The following is a 20,451-nucleotide window of genomic DNA, read 5'->3' as shown; positions in this document are numbered from 1 at the left end:
AGTAATGAAATGTCAGCTCAGATTCACTGTCTTATTGTTACATACACATAGCCAGCATGATCCTGTGCCCTTGATTGAGAGACTAATTTTTAACAACTATGATTTTAATACACTAAATAAAATTCCCATTGACACCTGGAAGTTAGAAAAAAATGTCCTTTTAATGATTCACTTGTGTATTAGAAATAGAATGCAATTTATCTGGACATTCCCAGTTACACTCAACCACATTACTACATATAACGTAACACAAGTTTTGGTTTAGATACATATGACGCACTCTCACCTCTCCCCCTTTAAGTAACTCCTACCCTAACTCCGTGCTGTCCAAAGGTCTTAGGTTACAACTCCCAGTTAGCATGGCCATCTGGAGGTACATGAATTAAGGAAGGTGCACTCCTAATTATAGCAGTGTTTCCCAAGTTTGAAAACTTCCATATGGGTGGACTTTAATCCCCCGAATTCAACAATAGCCACGTGGCTAAGGAATCCTGGGAGCCCAAACCCACACAATAGGGAGGCACCCAAGTACAGAAGCACTATTCTTTCTAATGCCCCACCTCCTACATGTAGTCCTGTTACAATTAATTCCTGAGAAATATGTAATCTAGTGCGCAGGAAGCAAAGTGTTTTTTTTAATCTAAGTAATCTCTTTTTAACTCAGAATCTAGAAGAAAGGATTAGCTACCCAGTGCTCCTAGATAGCAATGAGAAAGAATGGTAGCATCTCAGTCTGTATTTACAAAATTAGTTTAAAATTGACACATAAGACATATGTGTCAATTTATATGATGGGGGAGACAGGACACTTTTATTCAGGACAGCTCTTATATGCCATTAAATAGCTTACTGCTTAACTAACTTATTTTGAAAACTGAACTCAGTTCTATTAGGCCATTCCACTGCATCAATAGTTAAACAATAGCAGGCTTTCTGGTGGATTATATGAGAACAGAAAGGGGGGGGGGGGAGAAACCTGATGTCAGTAGAATATCTGGAAAGAACCTTGAGTTGTAAAAGTCAAATAGTCTATTGAGCTTCAACCTCAACAAGGTCCATGTCCAGTGTAGACTTTTCTATCAGCATGTGTGATGTGGTTCCAATGACTGGTCGAAACAGCAGCATCCGTATTTGCTATGAGGTGGACATGATGCCACTCTTCTCGCTCTTTACTTTTAAGAATTCTGCCATGCTGGAGAAGTACTTCTGATTGGCTTCAGTGACCTTCTTCTCAGCTGCCTGTGGATTCACAATCTCCAGACCCTGCAAATAGATAGGAGAAAGATTGCACGGGGCAAAATAAAAACAAAGATTTGTGCAGAGTTTATCCAACCTGGCAACCTTCAGCTGTGGAATTCTAGGAGTTGCAATTGCAAAACAGCGGAGAGCATCAGGTTTGAAGAGGCTGCTCAGGAGGAGAGGAAGGGCTGTAATATACTCCAGTTCCCCCAGCTTGGAGACAGAAGATTACCAACAAAGGAGAAGATTTGCAGTTCAGGGTTGAAATGGGGGGTCCTTGGTGCTCTCTGAGCTTGCTCGTTTTCTTGCAGATGTTTCATTACCCAAACTAAGTAACATAATCAGTGATGATTTTACCTAGTTTGGGTAATGAAACATCTGCAAGAAAACAACCAAGCTCAGAGAGCACCGAAGAAAGAAAATTACTTACAGTGGTTTGGTCTATTTTGTAAAAAGAAAACAAAGTAGAAGATTCTTAGGAGATTCATATTCCTCCCAAGCATGATCTAGCTTTCCTGTTATGGATGAGTAATAGGAAACTGGAATATAAGTCAAGAGCAATGCTTACCTGCAGTGGGGTGAATGCCACACTGGAAGCTGTCCCAGAGGAACGGTCCCGGATAGTTGACTTTCCCCCATACACCATGCTTTGCTTCTGGAGTGTGCGCTGATTGGAACAAAAAAAGGTGACATTTGGTTTTTAATATGTATTGGATAATATATGCAGGTAGGCTTCCACTTGTAACCATTTGTTTAGTGACTGTTCGAAATTACAGTGGCACAGAAAAATGTGACATGGCTGTTTTTCACAGTTAAGACCGTTCAGCATCCCCATGGTCACATGATTAAAATTTGTATGCTTGGCAATTGGCATGTATTTATGATGGCTGCAGTGTCCTGGGGAGTCACATGATCAGCTTTTGCGACCGTTTGACAAGCAGAATCAATGGGAAAGCCAGATTTGCTTAACAACTGTGTTACCAACTTAACAACTGTTAAGGAAAGATCGTAAAATGGGGCAAAACTCACTTAACAACTGCCTGGCTTAGCAATGGAAATTTGGGGCCCAATTGTGGTTGTAAGTCGCAGAATACTTGTATTTAATATATCGCGTATGGAAATCAGTAGCTAGAAATGGTAGGGATCATGTATTCTAGATGTCCTCTGGGAACATTTGCAGTCTTCCCCAAAGTAAAATCCTAATGGTAAGCTATGCTGTTAGAACAGGCAGCTAATTTAAACCCAGTAAAGCTTTCAGGATTCAAGAAGCACTTCATCAAGGTGGAGGGCAAAAGGCTTTGGGCAGGGAGAGACTTCCAAAGAGTCCTAAGCAAGAATCACTGCATACATGCTCAAAACAATCACACAGTGATAAAAGATTACACAGCTGATCTTGTGACTATGACTGTAGGCAATGACTGAACTACAGTTTACAAACTACAATGGTAGCATTCACATGCAATAAAGCAGGGGTGTCTGATCTTGGTAACTTTAAGACTTGTAGACTTCAACTTCCAGACGGTTGGCTGGGGAATGCTGGGAATTGAAGTCCACAAATCTTAAAGTTGCCAAGGTTGGACAGCCCTGCAATAAAACATTAAACTGCAGCATGTTGTATGCATTCGGTCAAAAGCACTATACCCGATTCTGGAGGTCTATAAAAGCCCAAAGCATTTGTAATGAGATTGTGCCAGGGGGACACAATCTTAGAAGGACAAAACCAGAAATTGAACCCTGCAATGTTCTCCATTTCCTCACCTGCAGTGTTTTTGAGATGCGGGCCTTTGTGGCGTCATTGACTTGGGTCTGCCGGACACGGCCACTTCCTGATTTGCCTAAATGGCCAAGACTGAACCCAAGGTCTTCTTGGTAAGCATCTTCTTCAATCTAAGAAAGGCATGAGAGGAAGTGAAGTAAAATGTATTTATATCATTTCTGTACCACCAAAGGACTCTTTTCATTTTACAGAAGCTGTACCCAAATGGACCACATGGGTTGGTTCTACCTCAAGCGGATGACTCTTCAGATACCCAAACACGTGAACATATACAGCATTTTAGGTTAAAACCAGCACCTGGAATTGTACTTAAGAACCTATTGGTAGTTAATGCCATGCTTACAGTACTGTTATATAGCACTGGTAAATCTCACCTATCAGCTGCATTTCATGCCAACGGCATACTCTGGGTAATCTTCAAAATATGTTGAAATATATATAGATAATATTCAACTTAATAACTTTTCATTTAACAACCATTTGAAGTTAATAATGGTGCTGAAAAAAAGGACTTATGACCAGACATCGCACTTATGACTGTCAGTGTCCTTGCGGTCACATGATCAAAATGTAAGTGCTTGGCAACCAGCATGTATTTATAATGATTGCAGTGTCCCAGGATCACACGGTTGCCATTTGCAATTGTTCCAGGAGGCTTCTGATAAAGTCAATGGGCGAAGCCAGATTTGCTTAATGACCGCATGATTCACTTACCTGTGACTCACTTAATGATCACTTAGTGGAAGTTCCAGTCCCAAATGTGGTCATAAGACGAGGACTACCTGTACTACAATAGTTGATTTAAGAGATAATAAGAGCATAGGGAGTTGTCAACAGGGAATCATGCTCCAGGAAGGGCTACAAAACTGGTGCAACTAACCCTAACCCAGTGTTTCTCAACCTTGACAATTTTAAGGCATGTGGACTTCAACTCCCAGAATTCCACAGCCAGCAATGCTGGCTGTGGAATTCTGGGAGTTGAAGTCCACATGCCTTAAAATTTCAAGGTTGAGAAACACTGCCCTAACCTAACCTTAACCCTAACCTCACTCTCCCCTGCCTACTTGGCAGCACTTGTTAAGTTTAGGAGTACCCCCGAGTTGTAGACCTGTTGCTTCAGGGGGGATGCTCCCCAACCTAGAATCATCAGAAACAAAACTCAGGATGGATACTGGAGTGTCAGCTTGAAAGATTTATGAAGTTTTGCCTCTTTTTTTTATGAGAAGTGTTTTTGAAGGCAGAAATGTTTGTGTTCTCAGTTCAAATCGGTATGTTCAGAAAGCAGCCCTGAACACGGCTTGGGCTTTGCACATAAAGAGAAAAGCAACTAAGTTCTGGCAGTTACTTAGAACTGTAACAAAACCGTGTATTTCTTATATGAAGAAATAAAACATTTAAGTTTCCATATAGAACTTCATTCCTCAGATGTGAAGAATGAGAACCGAAGACATTTGAAAGCAACACCGAGAAAGATTCTGCGATGGTGCAGAATCTCCTACCTCTCCAAAGCTCATCCGGTTTGCCTGCTTCCGGATTTCTGTTAAGCCGAGGCGTTCTTTCATCTTACGATACCTGAAGCCAGCAAAAAGATTTTTTTTTACAAAAAATCAAACTGAAAATTGCAAGTTTATTATGCTATGACCTATGCTAGTCTATGACCATAATAAGGATCATTTTAGATTATAACCTAAAATCCAGATGTCTCGTGCGCTGAATATCAGAATCCCTGGGTATGGGTCCCCGATTTTGTGTACTTAATCCTTCCCCCCTTTTCCAAATAGTTGGAAGCAGTTCTTAGCTCTACCACAACAAAAATGAGCGTCCCGGTCAATGAACAAAATAAACTGTGTCTGTCTGTCTACAGGAGGCGAGGAGAAAAACAAATGGCATTCAGATGGGGCACTGGAGGCAATGTCTGGAGATTGGGAGGTATCGCAAGTAGGCAAGACGACTGTCAATCAACTGCCAGGACCACAAGCTACAATGAGCAGCACATCCTGCGAGAGCTCAGTAGCAACTCAAAGAGGAATAAAACACACTGAAGCCTCATCCTAACTAGTGTAAGAACTTTTGGAAGGAAGATTGTATGTCAATTTACACACAGATTTTGGCTTAAACTAAGTATTAGAGTATTAACGGCATAGTTACATGGCAACATCATCTTGTAAGTCCTGCAAGTGTAAAGAGTGATAGTCTATTGCAGGGGTGTCAAACTCAATTTCATTGAGGGCCGCATCAGCATTGCGGTTGCCCTCGGGGCCCGGTGGGTGCGGCCTACTGGGTGGGTGTGGCCAGCTCTACATCGTTTGCGACAAGGGTGCCTGTGGGGGCCTGGGCAGCAGTGGGACAGATCTGAGGGTCTCTGGCAGAATGGGGTGGGACCAGGGCAAGTGCCAAGGCATGGTCCACTGGAGGAGCCTCACTGTTCCTCTCAGGCCATGCGGGGCGGGGGGGAGCTTATGGAGCTAAGACTGAATGCATTTCAGCATAGATGGCCTCAACAAAATTGTACATTGGCTCCCAGCTGGCCCAGGGGCCGTTCCCTCACTGTTTCTAAGATGGCTTCGCGGGCCACATGAAACCACTTCGCGGTCCGCATCCGGCCCCCGGGCCTTGTGTTTGACATGTCTGGTCTATTGTTAGGGATGCTATGTGCTTCAATAAAATACTGTGTACAGATGTGTTATGCTGTGGTGTGCCCAGTTCTTGGAAAACAAAGAATCCTGACAGACAGATATTAATTGACCTGCTTCTCACATCCTAGCATTTGACCTGACCTTCCCCCTTAGCTCCTCCCAAGCTTTTTGTCTGGATCCCCATACCTGCGGCCTCCCCGTTTCTTCCTCTGTCCGTCCAGAGGAGCTGGCAGTGGCTTCACTTGCTTCACTGGAGGTGGCTCCTGCCACTTATCAAACTTCCTCTCAATCTCTTCCTTCAGGTCATATCCAACCTGGATGCGTTAACAGAAGTAAAAGATGAAGTCGCAGCAGGAAAAAGAAACTCTTTTCAAGCTGGAGGTCACATTAGTGAAAAGCTCTGGAGAGCAACATTGCATCAAAGTGGGAAAAGTGAGAGTTCCAGCTTTGACTGAAGAAAATTGGTTGCTGTATTTGCTGTTCGTAGACTCCATGCATATACTTGAGCAACACCCTAAGACAAACCCAAGGTTCAGGTTTTTTTTTTTTATGATTCCTCTGTTATCTGAAGAGGTTGAGTTCTGGGAGCCATACTAAAGACCAGACTGATTACATCCCTACAGACTAAAGCTGAACTATTGGCCTTCTCAACCTGTCCTCTTGGCCTAGCCCAGGGGTAGGCAACCTTGGCTCTTTTATGACTCATGGATTTCAACTCCCAGAGTTCCTGAGCCAGCCATGCTGAGGGGAAAGGGAGAGGTTTCCATGCTGAGCCATCCTGGCTCAGGAATTCTGGGAGTTGAAGTCCACGAGTCATAAAAGAGCCAAGGTTGCCTACCCCTGCCCTAGCTGTATCTTTGTAATCTTTCCCTACAGAAAAATCAGTTACTTCATTTTTAATCTGCCTCTCACAGTAGATCCATTCCATAGGCCAAACTGAAAATTGCCATCTCACAAAAATAGGGAAGGGTAATAAGTTATATTAGAACCTGAACACTCAAGTTCAAAAACAACCCAGACTCTGACAAACCTTGAGCCAGCTAGCACCTCTCAATCTAAGATATTTAAGATATTTTGGTGTAGAGATAATCAGGACTGCAAAGCCAATTCTGCTCTTCTCTAGGAAGAGGAACAGGAAGATGTGCAGCCAGAGATACCCTTCTTCCTTGTCTTGACAATCCAATCTAAATCCCCTTTCATTTAGGGGAATTGCCCATTTCCTTATTAAGCCTCTATGGATTCTCGACGATGTTTATAACAGAAAAGCAGTAATTACTGCTGGTACCCAACTTTGCTCCAGAAGGATTAAATAGCTTTCTGAAGAAGGTCCATATCTTAGGGACTTGTTGCATATCTTCAGTAAAAAACAAAGTCTTTTAAAACTTCACTTAGAGATGTCCCAGGAAGTCTGATTTATGTTCCTATCCCTGCTATTACCCCAGTGTCCTAGAGCAGGGGTCCCCAACCCCTGGTCTGCGGCCCAGTGCTAGGATGCACCCATTCAGAAGTGGTGGGCGAGTGTGCGCATGCACTTGCGGAGCTGCATTTGTGAAAGCGGCGCACACAAAACTATTCCCTCCTCCCCCCCTCCCGCTGCCTCCTCTTCCTCCACCAGTCCACAGAGCCAGAAAGGTTGGAGACAGCTGCCTTAAAGCCCTTAACCTGCATGCCTCACCTTCCCTTCAGAACTCTCATGGAAGCTGTCTACTCGAGCTGCTAGGGTGCATTTTGCCGACACCAAACGCGCGGCTTTCCTCCGCAGATCCTACAAAGAGTGAATAAAAATCAATGCTGGAGCCTGATGCACGAATGCATCAATCAGAAAAGGAGCTTCGGATTCACACACCTACCGGAGGCAATGATTGTACAATGTCACTATGGTAGATGTAACCAGTGTGTGGCAATACAGAAGTGCTGGAAAAGCCCGAGAGAGTTTTTCTCTGGGCTCCCAGGAGCATGATGTTGCAAGCTGGCATCTTGGAAAGGTTGGTGAGGCCACCAGCAATGCCTTAATCAAAGAAGAAACGGAGAGTGAACATCATACAGCAGGATCAAACAGCCAAGGAGCTTCAAGGCTTTTGATCAGCCAATTTTTGGCATGTCACTTTCCCCGCTTGTTGAGATTGGAAGAGAGGGGCCTCTCCCTGGGAAGTTGAACTTGCTGTCCACAAAGAAGGATACTTGCTAATCCCCGACTGTGGAGATTTGCCAGAATTAATCGTATGTCAGAAATAGAATCTTTACTGTTCAGCCGGGCATTTCTTGGTTCCATAGTTTTAAATGAAAACAACAACAACAGCTCACTTGTGAATTATTCTGATAAAGCTGAAGTATAAGGGCAAAACAGTTTGTGCTAATAACAAAACAAAACCATCCTTTCAGAGGGGAAAGATTTAACTTCCCTCTAAAAACCACATATTTCCTGCAACTCTACAGCTTAGTCAAAAACTCTATGCGCAGCGCACAGCTCTCCAGCAGCAAACTTACCCATGATCTTGGCAGCAGTGGAGGCCCCAACAATGATGGACAAATTTGGGGCAATGAAGGACATACGGGATTCCACATACTCATAGATGCGGTGCTTCGATTGGTTCAGCTCGAGGGCCATGTCACAGGCCTCCTCAATGCGTTCTAGTTCTTCCTCAGTCAACTGTTGCCTGCAGTGGCAGAAAGGGCCCTCTTTGTAATTTCACATTCATTTTGCATCACTGATATTAGCAACATGCTAAAGCAAGGTCCTTTTCATTAGGGTCTCTCAGTAGCATCCTATAGATCAGTGATGGTGAACCTTTTAGAGACCGAGTGCCCAAAAACTGGCCCCACCCCCACTTCACCCCCTGCCCCCTCCCATCCCCAACCCTGTCTGCCCGCAGGACCATTCACCGCCTCCAGGGCCCGCTGCAGATTGCCCAGGCAGCCCAGCAGTGCCATGGCACCCACGCCCTCTGCCCGCGCCCCGCAGCATCAACTGTGCGGGATGGGGCATGAGGGCAGAGTCTTGTCTACACTGCCATGTGGCTGCGCTGCTCCGTGTGGGCCATGCTCAGGGGCGACTCTCCTCCAGTGGGGGCTGCTGGTGAGGAGCGGGTCATGGGGGAGGTGAGGCTGGGGCAACGGCACGTGTGCCCACAGAGAGGGCTTCAGGTGCAGCCTCTGGCACGTGTGCCATAGGTTCGCCACCACTGCTATAGATTATTAGTTCCATCTTCCCTAGCCTGGTGGGACTAGGTTTGGCTTTAGATGTAGTGGATTGGGATGTTAACTCTTTTCATTCCTTTATCTATGCTGGAATCTGAAGGGCATAGAGTTAGGGAAGAGAGAAAAAATGAAACACTTTTCAGAGTTTGCAGGATTCAGGAACATATGTAAGGGCAGAGATAATAAGGTAATGTTTTCCTGATCTTCGGCGATGTAGGCAAGAATATTTGAATTATGCTAATATTTTTATTTCTGCTCTCAAGTATACTTAGAAAAAAGCTAGATACACAACTTTCTTATCTCCCTACCCTGCCTTAAATATAGTCAGTATTGTCAGACGTCAATGTACAAGCAGCACAACCCCCCCCACCCACCCCATTTTCGTTTGAACTCCGGCACTTTTTCACTCATTATGTAGAATGTACAATCCTCTAATGGAAAACTACTATAATAGTTAAAAGTATATCAATTCTGCTGGAGCGCTACTCATTCTTGTAAGCTTTCTTAAATACCTAAGCAGTCCTCCTCTCTTAGATGAAGGTGAAAAAAAAGCACACCAAAGAGAAAGGTGGAAGATCTTTTCTCTCAGTGTGCAAAGAATTAAGAATAATTAAAGGAATGCCCCACCTTCGGTCAGGAGTGGAACAATCTGTGGGGTTTTTTTGGCCCTGTGTGTGGATTTGGCCCCAGCCCCTACCCAGACCTGATCTCCCAAATCCCTTCTAAATCCTCCCCTCGGTTCTTACAGAGGACCCATCTTACCCTTGGGTAGTGGATGCAGTGACACTGACCACCATGATTGTGGCATTGGTAAGAATCTGTTGAAGGTTTTCGTTGTTCTTGCATTTGTCCAAACTGTTGCCCAGTTCCTGCAAATGTCCGACATTTGAAGATTAGCTTTTGATATCGGCCAGGCATTTTTGTACAAATATATGCTGGGTTGACTGGCACTGTGAGAAATACCACAGATACTTCATCTGATTTCAAAATGCCAGGCCGTCAGATAAGCCTGTTCAGGAATTGTTCATTAATAGATGAACCATGGACCATCAAGAGGCTGAAGCTTCTATTCTCTGTATTCTAGTTATATTCTACTCTCTATAGAATATTATCTAACCCCTCAGTCTCATCCTTGCCAGAGATGTAGCACTGCAAGGTGCTTCCTTCAGCTTTTGTAACTAAAACCAGCCTTTTTTCCCCCCCTCATCCTTTCCAATTCCTTCTGTCATGCCTTGTGCACAGCAAGCCTGAAGGACAACCTTAGGCATCTTTTTAAGTCAGTGTGCACATCTGGCTGAGAACAAAGTCTAAAAAATATTTCAGGGAAACAAATGTTAATGTTCTCGTTGTTATCTTCCTATATACACGGAAGAACTTCTGTGACTCAGTAAGGATCAGCACCAACATTTCCTGCATCTATTTTTATTTGATTTTTATCCCACTTCTATTATTTTTATAAATATTTTAAGGCTGCAACCATATATACAATACTCCTTCCTCCTCTCATTTCTCCCATAACTACCCTGTGAGGTGGTTTGGGCTAAGACAGAGGGATTGGCCATTGGCCAAGGTGGCTTTCATGCCAGATTCATACATGATTCATAAAACTGGAACTTACCTATAATTTCCATTTCTGTATTTTATTCCCACCATATGTGCAGGATTACAACTTTCAAAATAAGAGCAATACCTGGTTTTGGCTGATTTAATGTATCTGGAGAATACCAGACAAGGGAAAGCTGAAGAAAAGTACTGAGTTTCAGTCCAGCAAATCTAAATGCAAATTCTTATATGGCCAGTGAATCAGGAACAAAAGTAACCAATAGAGTGAGAGTGTTAAGAATGCAGAAACACAATGGAGGATGGTAATAATAAATTAAACTTACTTGCCACCTGAATCTCAACTTCTCTAGACAACAATCAAAGAAATGTCAGTAAAAACAATAAAAAATAAAGACACACAATGGCAAGCAGGATGAAGGAGAGGCTTCAATCTCCCTCACTGAAGGCCTGGGTGAGAACCGAGTCTTCACAGCTCTTCTAAACAGCAGCAGCATGGCGCCCACCTTAATCAGGGGGGGAACTCGTTCCAGAGGACAGGCAGTTAGGGTATTCATGAGAGTAAACAGAAGAATGAACTTTGCATAGTTTAAGAACAAACACAATACCTTAACAGTCCGGATGTAATCCAAAGCATTGGGAACAAGGGATTCTAATTCTGGGAATCGCTTGGAGTATTTGTCTCGGATAAACTTGTGTATAATATCTAGAGACAAAAGACAGCAATCCATAAAGCATTGAGGTGATTGGGAGCGTGGAACAGGTTTCCTCAACTTAATCTATAGATGGATTAGACTTCAAGCTCTGTAATTCCAAGGCAGGATGGGAACAATGTTCTGATCCAGTACATCTGGCACTTGCCAGGTAGGGAGGTGTGATGGAATGTTTTCCAGATTTCCAGGAGGGAGGGAAGATATTTCAGAGGAGCAAGAGACTTTGCAGTTTAGAAAGTTTGTGTGAGAGAAAGAGGGTGAAGATGGTTCCTCCTTAATAGTTCCCAGAGTGTACATTTTATGATGCATAGTCTGCTTTAGTTTGGCAAGATTTCTGTTAATAGGTGAGAAACAATACAGATAGTCCTCGAGTTACAACCATTCATTTAGTGACTAAAAATGTGATTTAAGACGCCTTTTCACATTTGCAACCATTGCAGCATCCCCATGATCGCATGATCAAAATTTGGATGCTTAGCCAATGGGCATGATCAACCTTTGCAACCCTCTGACCAGCAAAGTCAATGGGGAAGCCAGATTCACTTAACAACCAGGTTACTGACTTAACAGCTACAATGATTCACTTAACAAATGTGGCAAGAAAGGTCATAAAATGGAGCAAAACTTACTTAATTATTTGGCTTCACAATGGAAATTATGGGATCAATTGTGGTTGTAAGTTGAGGATTACTTGCAAAGGAAATTGCTCAGAGAATCTCAGTGAGTCTTTTTTGGTTTTTAGAGCCTGATATCAGAAAAAACAACAAAGCCAGCCATCAAAAGTATTCTGCCCTAGTTTATTTTAATACTGCTAAATCAAAAAATTTCTCTAGAAATAGTCCAAACTTAATTTTTTGTTGCTGAAAGAGGAACATTTCCTAAAACAGCTTTTGAACTGCCATGCATTTCATGGCATAACAATTAGCCCACTTATATATCCTTGTACCTCAAACTTCTACACTGTTAATTCATATTCCTTTCCCAGAAATCCATTGTATTGATATCAGTACAGATGTATCACTATATAACACCTAATACAGTGTGTTCCTTGCCCTATCCCAAATCAGCAGCCAAGGTTTTTCACTCACTCAGTTCATTCTCAATCTCTACGGTGAGATTATTGGCATCCACAATGACTCTGTATTCGGGAGCAGCCTCTACTGGACCTAGAACTGTGGAGAGAAAAAGAGGATAATCGAAATCTATGCAGTGCAGCTGACTGTGATGTGGGTTCATAGACATGTCCAAGCTCTTGACGGAAGGGAAATGAGCTGTCTTAATGCAGGAACAGGATGTGACCTCAATAGGCTCAAAAAAAATTAAGAGAAGTATTATCAATACTGCTGTTTCTTCATAGACAAATTTGAATCAAACAATACCTTCAGATGCTTTTGGTTGCTTACTGATGTACTCCTCAATCTTCAACATAATTTCAGCAAACTGCACAAAAGGAATAAAAAGATCTAAGGTCATGCTTTCCCTCCATCGTGAACTTCAGAGTGTAAAACAGCAATGGCAGGTTACAGAACATATGTTGAGGCCAAAATCAATTCTGAAATATAACCTTATTATTTAACCGAAAGCCATTTAAGGGACATTTAGTACCTTTCTAATTTCCAAGGTGTATTTTATTTCTGACTGCACCTCCCTCTGGTCAAATTGGCATGATCATAGAGATGACTTCACAAACATATTAAATTGGCGAGTCCTCTTCTATATGAAAGATGTCTATTTCTCTTACCATTTTGCTATCCCACAGCTTGGCAATACTCTTGACTGAATCAGTTGCCAGATCCAGTTGCATTTCTTCATGGACATCTTCAATGGGAGACTCATCCTCTTCATCTGCAAAACTGCCATCTTCTTCCTCCGCTGCCTCTTCAAGGTCAGCCAAAAGCTCATCTGCTAGAGACATGGTGAATCAAGGCTGAAAAGAGAATAAAACTGGATTAGAGAAGTCAGTCAAACCAGGGCTAATAAAAAAACCGTAAAGTAATTAAATTACGATTCAGCCTTACATTCATCTTTCCTCTCATTAAACAGTTGCAATCCTATATTTCTGCAACCAATCACCCTTCAGAAGGTAGGATTTCAGTTTCCAGATGCCAGTAAAGGAATATAATCCTTAGTAAGGCTCAGTTACCATATAATAATTGTAATCTATGAAACTCTCTAGAAAGTAATACATAATCTTAGAATCTGTATAAGCACAACAATCCGGGATGCTAAGCCCTTCAATTCCTTTCTCTTTCATTCTGTTTGAAGGAATTTCTTCTTTACAACAGTTGTAATTGCTTTCCTATTGAATCCATTTCAGTCAAAAAATTCCAGATCTTACTAGTTCCTCCCAATATGTCCTTTCTAATAACTTAGTTTCTATCATAGAATCCTTCAGCCTTCCGAGTACTTCCAAACACGCCATGGTACATACCAACAATCATTCCTAAAAAAACATGTGAACTTTCCAGCCTTCCCTTCTCACCTTTGGGACCCCAAATTCCTGTGGAATTGAAATATAGTAATATTATAGAACATTTATAATTATCATACAACAGAATATGACAAAACATAAAAGATTTCCTATGCTGATATTTGACTGTGCTGTACAGTTCAACATGGTTATTTTCAAGGCAGATACGTCTCTGAATGTATCCTATATTTTCCAGTGAAGGCAGTATTAGGACTTCTGTCACTTTTGAAGTCTGGTAAGGAAATATCCCTGAAAGGATGACCCCACAGTATACAGATTGTCTAATATACTACTAAAACTTTCCTGTTTGTCTGTGTGTAACCTTTAACTTGGGGAAATGGTGCATTGGGGGGGGGCAATAATTTTTGAATCAAGGTTATTTCAAATGGGCTAACTTAGAGAATGTGTCCAAAAGCTGGAACCGATGACTCTCATAGAACTGAAATTTAACAAATTTTATCAAACATTTTATGATATAAAGATTATCATAAAACATTTTATGACATTATACCAAATGTCATAAAATATTTCCCGTGGTCATCTTGTGATGTTTGGCTGCACCATACAATTAACATGTGTTTTTTCAAGGCAGATACATCTCAGCATATCTCCCTTAATTTAAAAAAAAACTTTCTCAGCAAAGATAGCACTTTAGAAGCTCCGCCATTTTTGAAGGCATTGAGGAATCTGGTAAGGAAATATCTTCGAAAGAAAACTTAGTGGGTTATGCGTTGTATGCACATGATATCTGGTTTATTACATGTGTCAATGTAGCATACAAACCCCCCCAAATGAGTTTTTTCAGTAGCCAAGTGAAGCATGTTATAAAAAACTCTACTGTGATACTAAATGTGTGACATTTGTTATGTAGAACCTAATAAAAAAGAAGAGTAAAAATAGTAACAGCTCTAATACAAGAACATTGCGACAGGGAGGGAATGGTGTTGAGGTAAAAGAAGGCTGTATATAACAATTCATACCAATCTCAAAATTATGACACACAATGTTGTACAAATGTCACAATTACATAAAAGACATTTGACACAAGTTCCTAAGTTGCGGCACCTGCATGACAGTATGAAGACCTATCCTTTCTCTCAGCCCATGAAAACTCATAGAGGTATATCAGGAAAGGGGGGGGAAGGGAGGGAGCTCCACTATGAATATGGCATAATACTTATAATAACCATATTTTCCTGGAAAAAAATGAACGACAAACTTGAAAAAGGCAAATCCGAAAAAGGTTCATAAAGATACTTTGATTTTGGGTTTTACTGAGTAGATAGATTTGTTGTTATAGAAATGGCTAGTTTATACTATTATATTAAAGTAAAAAGCTGAGGTTTGATGTTACTGCTTTATTCTACTGCACCAGAGGGAGTCAAAATCCATAGCCTTTTTTTTCTTTTCTCCCTTCTTTTCTACACTTCTCCTCCCCCCTATTTTTCCTACTATTTGCTTTTGCATTTTTGCATTTTATGTTATACATTAATAAAACTGTGAAATCATAAAGATAAAAACAATTGTTTATAACTCTGCTTTACAAAGGAAAATTGAAGAGCAAAACAAACAAAAAAAACAATTAAATCTAAAGGGCAGTTTTCTGAAATAACAGACCGTTTTTTATAATATAATAAAAGGCGTATGGTTACAGTAGCCAAGTACTAAAGTATGATCGAGAGGCCAGGCAGAGCAGCTGCGAAAATACTGGGGAGAGCCAGTTAGGATCTCTCAATGGGCCATAGGGTTCGCCAAGCCAGCTGAGCCCCAAGCGGCCCCTCCTAGCCTACCTCAGAGGGTTGTTAGGAGGACCGGGGGGGGGGAGAATTAGCGTTTCAATCAGTCTGGAGATTAAACAAGGCATTAACCCCAGTCCAGTCTCCTCCACTTATTAAGGATTTCTATTCCTCCTCACCGGCTTCTTTTTCACTTCACAACGCCGCTCCGGCTTCTTCTCAGTCCCCCGTTAAAGCCTTCACGCAACAAAGCACGTCCCTCCTACGTTTATCATGGAAGCCCCAAACGCGAAACTAAGAACTGAAGAAAGAAGTAGCCTAAAGCATATTACTTCCGATTCCGGTTTGGACGCCATTTGCGTCGCGTAACGCCGATGAGCAAAGGGCTTGTCTTGCCCTCTTAACTCTATGGACGCCTGGAAATACAGTAATTGCAGGAAACGTTCCGTTTCGAACGATGGGTCGGCTTCTACAATGCCTACTCTATGACTACGGACTTCCGGAACCCATGTTACATCATCATCCCTTTCTGTGCGGCCTTCTCTCCATTCATGAAACTATGGGAGGAACAGGATCGAGAAAACGCTTCGTTTACGTAAATGCGTTGCGACAGACTCTTCTGTCAGGGTCGGGTCAACTTATGCTCAGAGATCATCGGAGTGCGACGCCTTTCTTCCTCCAATTAAACCGCGGGCACGAAACTTCTTTGTTGCTACAGCGCTTTTGTTAGCTGCTTGAATACGTCATCAATCAGCGTCAGATCGTCCCTGTATTTTTCGTGGTCTCATTGAAAAAGGTAGGAGTAGCGTAGAGACTGAGGTAGGTTTGATGTAGGAAAATCTCATTTTGGGAAATTGGCATTTTGCAGCCTGACACTGTTCTCTGGTGTTGGGCTCTTACAATTCCCCTTCCACTCTCAAAAAGTGGAGCTTCCCCTCTTTGTAGAAGCGTTAACGGATGCCTCTTTCTGACTTGAATTAAGCTCTTCTAGTCAGTTCACTAGAATAATTGTTACTTATCTTGTGATACTGTAATTCAAACCAAGCATAATTCAGCTTGGTACTCTGTATTGAGGTTGCATTTTCCGTTTTCCTAACAAGTATGGTGATTACCTGGGAATTTCCAAATGCACTAAATGCGAATGGCAACAGTTTGGAAGTGGTTTCCTTAAGTTATATTCTCTGCATTTGTTTTCAATTTACAGGTAGTTCTTGGCTTGGGACCAGAATTCCTATTGCTAAGTGAGTCACACCTGATTTTACGACTTTTTTTGTCTTTGTTGTTAAGCAAATTACTGTAGTTGTTAACTGAATCACAAGATCATTAAGCAAATCCAGCTTCCCCATTGACTTTGCTTGTCAAAACCTGGCCAGGAAAGTTGCAGATGACAATCAGATGATCTCAGGATGCTGCAACCATGGTAAATATATGCCAGTTGCCAAGCAATCATATTTTGATCATGTGACTGTGGGGATGCAGTGACAGTTGTAAATGCAAGGGTTGGCTGTAATTCACTTTTTTCAATGCTACTGTAATTTTGAATAATCACTAAATGAATGGTTGTAAGTCAAGGACTACCTGTAGTAACCAAAGGGAAAACATGCAGTCTTATATGATCAAAAACTAGTCACATTTAATTAAGCAGGATTTATTTTCACAAAAATATCAGCAGAATTATTACATACTAAATATATCAATAGAGGTGACTATAAACCACCTGTATCCTATTTTAAGTATTGGTGGAAAAGGGGATTTATCTCTTTATTTCATAGATCTATATTTTCTTTCTTCCTTTCTCTCTCTTTCTCTTCTATTTCCCCCCCCCCACACACACACACACAACAACCCTATATGGTAGGTTAATCTGAGAGTGACTAGCTCAAATGTTTGGAAAGATGTAATGTTTTTCAAGTGAATCCCTGGATTATTTTACTGTGATCAAGCTGATATAGCTGTGGTTATTTTATATTTATTGCTTTCTTTTAAATTTTTTAGAACAGAGTCATGGCTGCTGTGAGTTTTGAAGAATTTTCAGTGCCTCCTGGCTCAGAGTTGGCATTGCCCCCTCTTTTTGGTGGAAATATCCTAGAAAGTGAGTTAGAGACTGAGGTGGAATTTGCTGATGGCGGGATACCAGAAGAAGAGGAAGAGGAGGATATGTTGCGGCAACAGGAGATGACTCGACGCAAGTGTCAAGTGCTTGCCCAACGTTGCAAGGAGTTAGAACAGGTACATGATTGGAGTGAATATGTTTTCCCCTGTTTATTAGCAATGTTTCCAACAACAATCTTGTGAAATAAGATAGACTTGAGAGAGAGGGTGGGAGAGGTCTCTTACTATATAAGGTTGGATGAAAATTTCAACCTAGGTCTTTCTGGCCTCAATTCAGCATGCTGTTTACAATAGCATAAGTGTTCAGGAAAAAGGATTGTGCAGATACTACATAGAGCTACAGTGAAAAATTTAAGTAACACAACTGTTAAGTGAAGACTGAGGTGGAAGAGGAGGGAATTATTGAGTAAACGGAAAAAAGATGTCCAGCTAATATTGATCCTCATTATAGGTGAATGAGAGAATGTTAAATCGGCTCCATCAGGTCCAGAGAATAACACTGCGTCTCAAACAGGAAAGGAGGTGAGTCAGAAGATACAGTAGGTACAAAGTGTTACGTATATTCCCCTTTGTGCAGTGCTACCATTTTAAAAACTAGCTGCATTGGACCAGAGGATATTTAATTTAGGAAGGGAAACTTGTGACTTTTCAGAATTTGCTGAGCTGCCCTTCCCAGGACTGCCAACAATAACCTATACTGGCTGGGTCTTCTGGGAATTATACTTCATCAGGGTTTAATGATAACACTGCTTCTGAACAAAAAGGCTGCATGTTTATACCAAAGAGATGAATTTTAACTTCTTTCATCTAAAATGATCTGTTTTCACCCCATTTTTCATTTTGTGAGACAGGGCTCCTGGTTAGAAAAGAGCACAATTATACAAAAGAGTCCGTGAGGAGAAGGGCGGGATATAAATCCAAATATAATAATAATAATAATAATAATAATAATAATAATAATAATAATAATAATAATAATAATAATAATAATAATAATAATAATAATAATAATAATGTCTTTCTACTTCTTCTGAGGTTTCTAATGAGAGTTTTGGATTCCTATGGGGACGATTACAGACAAGGCCACCTTGATATTGTCTTGGAGGTAAGAAAGAGCTTTAGATAAGGCCGGGTTTACACATTGCTCTCATCTTTAAGATTGTTTGCTTGTTTGGGTGTTGTATGAATTCATACATACTATTTCTAAATGATGATTTAACATGTGTACTTGGTTGTGTCTTATGCAGTAGCGGTGCATGCGATATGTGAATGCAGCTAAGACATGTAATTACAACGTGGATGAGCTAAGACTTAACAGAGCATCTATGTGCCCTTGACACTTGCTCCTTTTTTCCAGTTTCTTAATTCTAAGACTATGGAAGAATCAGCAAGGGTCAGGAGCCATGTTAATGTTTGATTTGTCTCCAGGAAAGAATGTTATCATACATGCTAACAGTTCTATTTATTTCATTGAGATCTGGAGGGACCCTTTCCTAGCTCTTTCCACAAGTATTGGGCTAGGAGGGGAGTGAGCCCAGCAAATGTAGAGCCGATATGATGATAATGTAGTGCTGAGTTGGGAAGTGTGATGTTTTCCCTTGTAAAGTGTGGAACTGTTGTTTTACCTCTGTTTTTACTGGTTGTTTATTGTGAGCTACCAAGCATTGTTGTGTATAAGATAGATGGTCATATACATTTCTTAAATAAATATAAATATGATTTAATTTAATTAGAATGATTGCTAATTTGGGGTAGAGGTATAACTGGGTCATTTAAAGACGCAGCAGCTACATCCATGCAATATGCTATGGTAAACCATAAACTAGAGTAACAAAACACTATTGTGGAGTACACAGGTTGTGTCCAAACAAATAAAATACATTAAGTGTTAATTTCCTGATTCACAAACAGATCCATGTGTTTTGGGGAGGGGCAGTGATAAAAGGTGTTTATTTAGCTGGGTATACAAAACACAAACACAGTTAAAGCTAAATAATACTATTAGTTAAAATAGTAAAACCCATAATCTAATTTTCCAAATGAAAATGGAAATAATGTTTCATTGTTAATTGTTGAATATGGTGCCACTGATTATAACTAATTCCAGGAGGTCTTCTGGAAGAGCCATGTTTTCACCTGCTTCTGGAAGGCGTGAAGGTGGAGACCATTCTTCCTTGGGTGGGGGGGGCAGCTGTTCCAAAGGAGGGTTAGCTGCTACAGAGAATGCCCACCTTGGACCTCCTCTTGCTATGTCTCCTGAGACTCTTAACAAGGTTCCCTGTTATTTGGGGGGAACCGGCAAAATCTATCAGGGAAGGGCAGGGAACAGAAACACATTTGGAGATGGTTAAGTCTCCCCTTTAATTGTCACCCACCATCCTTCCACCCACCCTCCTATCTTTCCGCAAAAGCTTGAAGACCTGGCTCTGCTGGTTGGCTGGGGTCGTGGTGACTGCTGGATTGATGGCATTCTCCACCTCCCTCTCCCTGCTCTCTACACATCCATCTTTCTTTTTTTGATCATCCTATTGGTGTATTCTCATTGTCTTCTTTTTCATTATTTTATTCTGCTATCATACTTCTGTTTATATTCTTTTCCTTTCTTTTTATTGTTGTAAGCTGTCTAGAGCAAGGCTTTTCAACCAGTGGTACGGGTACCACCTGTGGTACATTGGCACCTGGCAGGTGGTACGCGACCATCCTAGAAAAGTGGTAGCGGGGGAGGGGAATGAGCTGAACCGGTGTCAGCACCGCTTAAGCCTGAGCGAGAGATGGCTGGAGCTGCAGGGCTGTCAGAGCTCAGTGGAAGCGCCAGGATCAGCACCAGGCTCCAGCTGGAGCTCGGCACTGATCCTGGCGCTTCTGCTGAGCCCAGAAGAAGCGCCAATCAGCTGGAATGTTGCAGCATCTCCAGGGTCTTGTGATTTACATTCAGATGCTTGGCAACTGATTCATATTTATGACGGTCACAGTGTCCCAGGGTCATGTGAAGTGACCAAAACCTGCTGCA

General features: G+C 41.6%; 2 protein-coding genes across 2 annotated transcripts in view; one reads left to right on the top strand and one right to left on the bottom strand.

Annotated features, from left to right (window-relative positions):
• Positions 1-151: 151 nt before the first annotated feature.
• PRPF31 (pre-mRNA processing factor 31) lies at positions 152-15,674 on the bottom strand. Its single transcript, XM_015810943.1, has 14 exons — positions 15,509-15,674; positions 12,865-13,050; positions 12,503-12,563; positions 12,212-12,295; positions 11,019-11,116; positions 9,613-9,719; positions 8,140-8,309; positions 7,503-7,660; positions 7,328-7,417; positions 5,839-5,966; positions 4,516-4,588; positions 2,998-3,126; positions 1,808-1,906; positions 152-1,263 (listed from the first exon to the last, which is right to left on the bottom strand). Exons 2-14 carry the CDS (start codon positions 13,036-13,038, stop codon positions 1,135-1,137), a joined length of 1,500 nt encoding a protein of 499 aa, XP_015666429.1. The 5' UTR covers positions 13,039-13,050; positions 15,509-15,674; the 3' UTR covers positions 152-1,134.
• Positions 15,675-16,078: 404 nt separating this feature from the next.
• Positions 16,079-20,451, top strand: part of LOC107283107 (TCF3 fusion partner-like) — a 6,720-nt gene continuing 2,347 nt past the window's right edge. The window contains exons 1-4 of the mRNA XM_015810957.1: positions 16,079-16,125; positions 17,325-17,558; positions 17,893-17,963; positions 18,477-18,546. Coding sequence (XP_015666443.1) covers positions 17,334-17,558; positions 17,893-17,963; positions 18,477-18,546 — 366 coding nt within the window. The 5' untranslated portion in view covers positions 16,079-16,125; positions 17,325-17,333. The remainder of the gene's footprint in view (positions 16,126-17,324; positions 17,559-17,892; positions 17,964-18,476; positions 18,547-20,451) is intronic.

Source organism: Protobothrops mucrosquamatus, unplaced genomic scaffold (assembly GCF_001527695.2).
Source record: "Protobothrops mucrosquamatus isolate PMUCROS unplaced genomic scaffold, P.Mucros_1.0 scaffold25, whole genome shotgun sequence".
Lineage (NCBI taxonomy): Eukaryota > Metazoa > Chordata > Lepidosauria > Squamata > Viperidae > Protobothrops > Protobothrops mucrosquamatus.
Note: the sequence above shows the minus strand (reverse complement) of the source record. Positions and strands in the feature narration are given on the sequence as shown.